At 40.6% G+C, this 9,021-nt stretch overlaps 1 protein-coding gene across 1 annotated transcript; it reads right to left on the bottom strand.

The window, feature by feature from the left end:
* Positions 1 to 322: 322 nt before the first annotated feature.
* Positions 323 to 6,893, bottom strand: LOC148127239 (uncharacterized). Its single transcript, XM_087926443.1, has 4 exons — positions 6,806 to 6,893; positions 4,346 to 4,413; positions 2,481 to 2,857; positions 323 to 454 (listed from the first exon to the last, which is right to left on the bottom strand). The coding sequence occupies exons 2-3, from the start codon at positions 4,397 to 4,399 to the stop codon at positions 2,498 to 2,500; spliced, it is 414 nt and encodes a 137-aa protein (XP_087782569.1). The 5' UTR covers positions 4,400 to 4,413; positions 6,806 to 6,893; the 3' UTR covers positions 323 to 454; positions 2,481 to 2,497.
* Between the last annotated feature and the right edge of the window lie 2,128 nt (positions 6,894 to 9,021).

The raw sequence follows: 9,021 nt of genomic DNA on the forward strand, positions 1-9,021 counted from the left end.
ATCTATAGTAGTGACGTTAGGGTGTATATAGAGTTCTAGAAGGCAGTAATTTCAAAATTAAGCAAAAATCAAGAACACGGGGGGTATAACAAGGGAACTTCAAAAGTTATGTTAGAAAGTACTACTTTCACAGAAGGAGTAATGGAAGCTTGGAACCAACTTCCAGCAGAGTAGTGGGTCAATTATCTATTACTGAGTTTAAACATGTTTGGGATAAACAGGTGCCCTTTGGACAATGTTTCCCATCTCACTCATAAGAACCTTCACCTACACACACACACACACAAATATAAACAAAAATGTAGAAGAAGAAATGTAACACTGGTCAAATTTATTTAAAGGAAAACACTACAAAGTTCTAAGAGGGTCCGTCTAAATCAGGGTCATTTGTTCAGTTATGTCAGAAGGAAATGTGTGTCTTCTAGATTTCTTTCAAAGAGCACCTCAGCAAGATCTATAAAAGAGGAAGAAAACAGATTTTCAGGTATTATTTCAGAACTCCCCCCTTTATATCTAGAATAAGTGTTGCCTGCCTACTTCATAAATTAGTTCTCAACAGCACCAGAATAACTGTTATGTTCTCTGCTCTAAGCAGCCTTTCTCAAGAACCCATTCAGATGCATCCCTCATGGGATCTCCATGCCAGAAAGGCACATTGTTGGGGAAGGCAGATCTAGACTCTCACTCAAGGGATAACTCCTGCATAGGCTTAATTTCTTTTTCTCCATTTTCCTCTTTGATATAGAACTTCAAGGGACTAAGGCAGGAGTGGGATTCAAATTTTTAACAACCAGTTCTGTGGGTGTGGCTTAGGTGGTGGGTGTGGCTTGGTGGTCATGTTATTGGCTGGGTATGGCCAACTCAATATCACTCACATCGAGGCACGCATCTCGCCTGGCCTCTCATGACTGTGGGGATGCTGCAACAGTTGTAAGTGTGAAAAATGGTCATCAGTCACTTTTTTCAGTGCCATTGTAACTTTGAATGGTCACTCCACACAAGCAAAGTACCAGCCAAGGAGGGGGAAAAAACTCCAGAGATGTTCCTTAGACAGGAAGTCTAGAACTGCCAAGAATGTAATAAGGGTTAATGGAGAGGCAGTTTCTGTAAACAACACCAGAATGTTTCCTTCCTGCCTTCCTTACAGGATTAGGCCAGTAATTTCTTCTAACAACCAGTTCTCCAAACTGCTTAGAATGTTAACAACCGGTTCTAGAGAATAGGTGCGAACTGGTAGAATCCCACCCCTGGACTAAGGATTAGGGAAATAGCCCACTCTGGTCCCAGCCATAGGAACAGTGATCAGTGGCTCTGTAGCATCTTCGCTATTCACCAACAAGAGAAGATCAAGTTGCACCCAATGCCAGAATCAGAGTTATCACTTTGGTCTGCCATTGTGCAACTGATGGTCCTCCAAGACTTTTTCATTCTTTGAAGCTCATTCACACGAATGTCTTCCAGCTACAAAATTTGTTGGGTGAGGGGCCAAGGGAACAAGAGCCCAAAATGCACTATGAGAAGTGGTTCCACTCTGCAGTGCATTTCATTTCCACAGGCTGTTTGAAAATCCTTTGGTTTAACTGAGATACAACAGGGAATAAAAGTGATACGTAACTAACTGTCCTCCACAACTTAACACAATGTCTCTTTTTCTCAAAATGAGCCTGGTTGTCCATGTGCAAGATTACCTATCATTCCATAGGTGAAGCTCTTTTGTCATTTTCCAGGAAAAGCAAGAAAGTTGCAAGCGACAATGTTACCAGAGGAATGGATGAAGCAGCTGCCTTAAGTGAATGTTTGCTACTCACACAAGTGGGGATGTGCGCACACATTTGCCCGCCACTTCCACAGCCCAGTTCCAAACAGTTCAAAGCCCAGTAGTGGGTCATAGGTTGGGGATCTCTGCTATATAATGTTACCCAGTATATAGCATATTACCCACAATTTAGGCCTTCTTGTTATAAAGTAAAACTATAGTATAAAGGATGACACAAACTTTAGTTTTCTATCACTTTTCCACCATTTTTCTATCATTAGACCTCTTCATTGGAGTTCTCATCATTATAACATTTTTTAAATGAAAGATAAAAATCAGATTTAGTAACCTGGAGAAGTTTAAGCACCTGTGCTAGAGAATAACCAAGCTGGGTAAGCAATAAAGAGCTGTTTGGTGGTATTTGGGCAAGGAGATTTCATCCAAAGCTTTAATTCTCTTGGTAAAGGTCAGAACTTATATTACTATCTATTTTTCACATAATGACCTCAGATGGATCACAGCAACCAATTAATAATTTTTTAAAAAGCCATTTCCCCCACCCAACACGCATACCAAGCTCTCAGAATCATTCCATCCTAGCCCAATGATTCAGGCAACAGCTTTCCTGTCCCTGAAGGCTAAAAGGCTGAATAATTTTGGAATGGTAGTAGAAATAGCCCCCAGCATATTCCCTTTTAAGGTGAAATATCTCAGAAGGACTTACCAGTCAACAGGACAGGTTTAACCTCCAGGAGGACCAGGGGGTCCTGGGGGGCCTGGAGGGCCTGGGGGTCCTAGGGGACCTGGAGGGCCTGGGGGTCCTGGGGGACCTGCGGGTCCTGGACCTCCTGGAGGACCTGCAGGACCTGCAGGACCTGGGCCACCTGGGGATCCAGCAGACCCCGGGGGACCTGCGGGTCCTGCAGGCCCCACTGGTCCTCCAACCCCTGGAGCTCCTGGTGGCCCCGCAGGACCTCTATTGGCTGGTCTAGCATTCTTTAAGAGAGCATTGATTGCATTTTGATAGTGATAAGGGTCATAATATGGAGCTGGGTAAGATGGATATCTCTGTCGTTCATTGCTTCCACTTTCACTGCTGGCCTGGAAGAGAAGGAGAAGAATGAAGAAAACATCCCATGAAAATGGATACATGGATTTAATGTTGTGATTATAATTAATTTAAACTATTTCATTTTTTTTGTGATAACTGTTTTTGACTCAATCAGCTCATCAGCTGCGCTACTTGTGGGATTGATTCCCCAAGCCAAATCAATCCTCTAGAATTGCAGCTCATCATAAAGGCAACCAAAAATATTTCAGCCAAGCATCTGGAAGACCATATGCAAAATGAGGAGTTTGCCTTCCAAGGAACATCATCCCAAATCCACCTTGGGAAAAAAATTTTAACAGGAAATACTTCGTTTGAAACCTCTAAAGCATGCTGGTGTTTGTCGGCATTAGCAATTGTAAGATGTGTGGTCTTCAACTCCCAGAATTCCACAGGCAGCCATGCTGCACCTTTTAAAGTTGCCAAGGTTGAGAAACACTGCTCCATGCTAATGAGAAGGAGAATCTGGTTCAAGTTTCTGCAAGTGATGAACTTGCTATATGGACTCAATTCTTTCTCTTTCCCTTTCTCTCCCTGATTCCTGATTCCTCTATCCCAGCCTCCTTTGGCAGAATAGAATAGAATAGAATAGAATAGAATAGGAGAGAAGAGAAGAGAAGAGAAGAGAAGAGAAGAGAAGAGAAGAGAAGAGAAGAGAACAGAACAGAACAGAACAGAACAGAACAGAAGAGAAGAGAAGGCTTTATTGGCCAAGTATGATTGGACACACAAGGAATTTGTCTTTGGTGCATATGCTCTCAGTGTACATAAAGGAAAAACTACATTCATCAGAAGATACAACACTTAGTGGTAGTCATAGGTTACTAATAAGCTATCAAATCATACTAGGAAATAAATAAAACAACATATAATGTAAAGATACAAGCAACACAGTTATAATCATAAGAGGGAAGAGATAGGCACTATGAAGTGTTATTGTAATCTAGTAGTAGAGGAATAGTAGTAATACAGTCTTAGTAAATACTGTAAGTTGACGGTATTGTGGGAATTAGTTGTTTAGCAAGTGATGGCATTTGGGGAAAAAACTGTTCTTGTGTCTAGTTGTTCTGGTGTGCAGTGCTCTATACAGTGTCATTTTGAGGGAAGGAGTTGAAACAGTTTATGTCCGGGATGTGAGGGGTCTGTAGATATTTTCACAGCCCCCTTTTTGACTCGTGCAGTTTGCAGGTCCTCAATGGAAGGCAGGTTGGTAGCCACTGTTTTTTCTGCAGTTCTAATTATCCATTAAAGTCTATGTCTGTCTTGATGAGTTGCAGAGCCAAACCAGACAGAATAATAATCCTGACTTCCCTTACTAAACCTTCAAACAAGAATCTTAAGAAAACAATTATTCTGCCCAACCCATTTCATAAACCACATGATTCCCCCTGACCGTCAAATTCTTACTGTCATGTTTTTTTTCAGGCATTAAATAAAACCGAAATATTTCTATCATGCAATCACAATGAAATAATGTGTACCTCTAAAGGAACAACGAGGGCAAAAAGACAGGCAAGAACAATTACAATCTTCATTTTGTTGGATAAATCTGTAAGATCAAATAGTTATTAGTTATTAACAATTAGTTAACTAAATGCCCAGTTAATTCATGCTGCTCAAGAAAAAATTGTCCATCTCCAAATGTCTATTAGAACTCTGTCCTACCATGAGATGGACATCTGGAATTTTTCTTCCCAGATTCCATGCTCTACCCAATTGTGTTTAAGAAAGCGATAAATCATGTATTGATTTCTAATGAATATCAATGATAAAGAAAAGCTTTCAACATTATCTTGAAAGCTTCCTAATTATCTTAAAAACAAATCTAAACCTTTATCCCTCCCAGTGGCTGTATCAGAGTCTGAACTGAATCTTCTGATTTATATTTAAGAGACAGAGCCATTAGAGACATTAATGGTCTTGAACAACGTGAATCCTTTTCACTTTTGATATTACTCTCTTCCAAAGCTTTTGGGCAGAAGCCTCTCAGTGGTGGCATTCATGCTATGGAAACTTTTGCTTTATGGGGAACCTGAATTTTTAACAGACAGGGAAGACCATGGGAGCCTTGGTAACTAATTCTCTAATTCCTAGGGATCTAAGCATTATCTGATTATGAACGTTGGAAGGAAACTATTAATAGGAAAAAGTATTACTATTTTATATGAATACTTTCATGTTCTCCTTTATTCATCATGGTAAGAAGAATACAACAGTCACAATATAAATAGACACTACAGTCCTATGAACCTAGGGTGATGGGTCCTGAATTAGGAATGTAAATTTGAAGGAATGTATCTTTCCCATACATGAAAGATAAATTTGATTTTGACTTGCTCTGTCAAATCAGGAGAAGAAAAGTGGAACAGGGAAGGGCAAAGGGCCTGTTCTCCTAAAAGCATTACTGACTGTTTGGTCACTTTAAAATGAATGATGTCAATAATGTCAAATCACCAGGACCAGATGGATTACACCAAAGTTCTGAAGGAATTGACAGACAAGCTCTCAGAACCACATCTTTCAAAGAACCTAGAGCACTGGGAAACTACCAGATGAATGGAAAAGAGCTGGTGTAGTTCCTATCTTCAAAAAAAGGGGGAAAATGGATCTAGGAAATTACAGACCTATCAGTCTGATATCAGGATCTAGAAAGATTCTGAAAAAGACAATCAAGCAACGAATCTGCAAACATCTAGAAGCAAACAAAGTGCATAACTGGAAGCCAACATGGGTTTATCAGAACAGATCATGCCAGACAAGTCTTACTGCATTCTTCAACAAACTGACAAAGTGCTGTGGATACAATATACTCGGGCTTTAGTAAAGCATTTGATAAAGTAGACCACAACCTACTACTTGACAAGATAGAAAAATGTGGGTTAGACAGCATCACTACCAGCTGAATTTGTAACTGGCTGACCAACTGTGCTCAGTGTGCTGTCCTTCCTGAAACTACATCTACATGGATGGGGTACCCTAAGGCTCTGCCTCCATACTCTTCAATATCTTCATCAATGATTTCAACAAGGGGATAGAAGGAGGACTCATCAAATATGGAGATGACACCAAGCTGGCAGGAATAGCCAATACTCCAAAAGATAGGCTCATGATACAGAGGGTTCTTGACAGACTTGAACCCTTGGGGCCTATCTAACAAAATGAAATTCAATGGTGAGAAAAGCTGTTGAGACTCTAGAAAGAGAGCGACAAAGATGGTGAGGGGACTGGAGGCTAAAACATGCAAAGAACGGTTGCAGGAATTGGGTATGACTAGTTTAATGAAAAGAAGGACTAATAGTGATATGATAGTGTTATTCCAATATTTAAGGGCTGCCGCATATAAGAGGGGGGTCAACCTATTCTCCAAAGCACCTGAGGTCAGGACAAGAAGCAATGAATGGAAGCTAATCATGGAGAGAAGCAACCTAGAACTAAAGAGAAGTTTTCTGACTATTAGAATAATTAATCACTAGAATAACTTGCCTCTAGAAGTTGTGGGGGTTCCAATGCTGGATATTTTTAAGAAGAAATTGGACAACCATTTATCTGAAATGGTACAGAGTTTCCTACCTGAGCAGGGCATTGGACTAGAAGACCTCCAAGAGGCCTTCCAACTCTGTTTTTCTGTTAGGACTTGCTTAAAAATAAATAGAGCACCCTCTATACTGTACTGTGAGGTTTCTGTGTTTTGGAAAACAGTTGACCATAATATTAAAGAAGCAGTTTAATATTAAGACCTGGAGTGCAAAGTAGCTGTAAATAAATTAATTCCAGTGATATAGTTAAGCATGTGTTGCTATGTCTATATCCCCCCACTAATTTCAAAATATCTCGAAGCAATCAAAATTCACCGTCTGATATTTATGCAGCTTTTCATGTCAGTAATTCTGCTTGCCAAATAGCTGCCAAGAAAGCATCAAAACAAAAATATTCTGACTTACCTTTTTCCTTGCAATGCTGCTTTTGCTCTGCTCTCTCTGAGTGATGTTCTGAGATGTAGTGGCAGTGGTTATATACTCTCTGAAACTTCCTGGGATTAGGTAGGTTGTCTATCAACACAGCTTCTGGGATTAGAAGACTTTTGCCCTAATCTTTTACAAATATTATTACCTTATTATTACCTTATTACAAATATTACATTATTACAAATGTCATAATCTTCAAAGATCCCATTTTGAAATATTTTTGAATCTTCCAGAAGATTGTTTTGTGGTAAAGTTGAGCAAGTTACTTTAGAAATTTCTTCTCAGGAGTTGATAGTGGTGAACCAGCAAGAGACCTGAAGAGCTTCTTTTAGCAAGTGGAAAATTACCTTCAAGTCAAATGAATGACTCTATAAATACATATTATTTTCTAGTATTGACACGGAAGTGATTTTCTATTTCTTTGTTCTGGAATGCTTTTTTCTCATTTTCCCAATTTAATACACAACCCTAGAATTTCCTCGAGCTCCCAGGGCACAGCCCAGTTCAGCCCAGCCCCGCTTTCCTGAGGGGATGCCCAACTGTGCTCACCTCCTCAAGGCTGCTGCTTTCTCTTTCCTTGGCCAGGTTGCTTATGGTGTTTACGGGAGGGCAAAGTGTGTGCGTCAGAGGGAGGCCCACTCCCTCTCCATGCAAGGAGATCTGGCTTTGTTAATTAAAGCATTCACAGTGATAAGATGGGAGACCACCAGGAGAAGTCAGGAGGAAAAGACAAGGGGATGGCGAAAGGACATCAAAGCTGCTGGTGGCCAAGTGCTAAGGCAGAACTTCCCTCAGACCCTCACTCACTCTCATTATAATCTCCTTCCTTCCTTTTCTCCTTCCTTCTCTCTTCCTTCTCCTTTCTTCTTCCTTCCTCTTTTTCCTTCTGTTTCCTTCCTTGTTCTCTTCCCGTCTTTCCTTCTTTTTCTTTCATCTTTCCCTTTCTCCTTTCTTGTCCCTTCTTGGATGCTCAAATGCAAAAGGGGAAATATTTCTCCTCTTGTTTTGTTTTGCTTTTAGTTTGTTTTGCTAGCCCTCTGCCAGTGAAAACAGAGCTCGGGGGTGTGTGTGTGCTTGCAGCTCTCCTGAACTCAATTTTCACTGGCAGAGGGTTGCAGGAGTCTGTCACAGACAAAAACGGAGCCTGGGAGGGCCCTCCCAACCTCCATTTTCACTGGCAGAGGCACCATGGGCCAGTCCTTCACTGTTTCCAGGGCAGCCCTGTAGACCAGATCTCAGCACCCCGTGGGCCTAGAGTTTGACACACCTGATCTATCTTATATTCCTTATTATCAGTTTATCCAAAGTTATGCTATATTTTAATAAGCCTTAATCTGCAACTCTGATTCACATAAAGAAGTATATTCAGTTAAAGTCCTGGAACTGTGACTCAACAGGTAAGACAAAAATCATGAGGGTCCAGGTGCTGAAGGTTTAATTCCTCATTAAGCTGACCAAGTGGTATGGACATATCTTTAAAAACAAATGAATGCTGTATATTAAGGCTTGTCCCTGACTTGGCTTATTTCTTTAGAATATCAGGCTGTTTTTCTGGATTCAGCATGTTTGTGGTAATAAATTCTCCCTATTCACTTGCCTTATCCTAGGAAAAATCCAGCCTCTGAGTCAGTTGTATTATCATCTAAGTTTCAACATCTTCAATGAAATCCACCATTGGCCAATATTTTTTAACATTGCGTAAATTCTCCCATGTTGTCATAAGATGAGCTCCGCTTCAGAATTCAATTTTTGCCACATGTATGACCTGCTTTTCTTTAGACAACTCTAGCTCACTGTCATGTTTTTCCCCCTGCATTGTGTCTCACAACAACATTGTGAGAGAAACTGAGCTGAGAGTAACTGGCCCAAATCCTAAACTGTATTCACGTCTGGCTCGAATGAACTCTGTAAGCTGTATTGTACTGTCAAGTGGAAATTTGACTCCTTGTCCAGCATCTCATTAGGAGCCTCTGTGGTGCAGTGGTTAGAGTGAAGTACTGCAAGCTACTTCTGCAGCCTACTGCCTACAATTTGGCAGTTCAAATCCCACCAGGCTCAAGGTTGACTCAGCCTTCCATCCTTCCAAGGTGAGTAAAATGAGGACCCAAATTGTTGGGGGCAATAGGCTGAGGCAATAAACTGCTTAGAGAAGTCTGTAAAGCATTATAAAGAGGTATATAAGTCTAAGTGCT

This window comes from Pseudonaja textilis, chromosome 2, assembly GCF_049901715.1.
Source record: "Pseudonaja textilis isolate UNSWEBS1 chromosome 2, rPseTex1.2, whole genome shotgun sequence".
In the NCBI taxonomy this organism is placed as follows: Eukaryota; Metazoa; Chordata; class Lepidosauria; order Squamata; family Elapidae; genus Pseudonaja; species Pseudonaja textilis.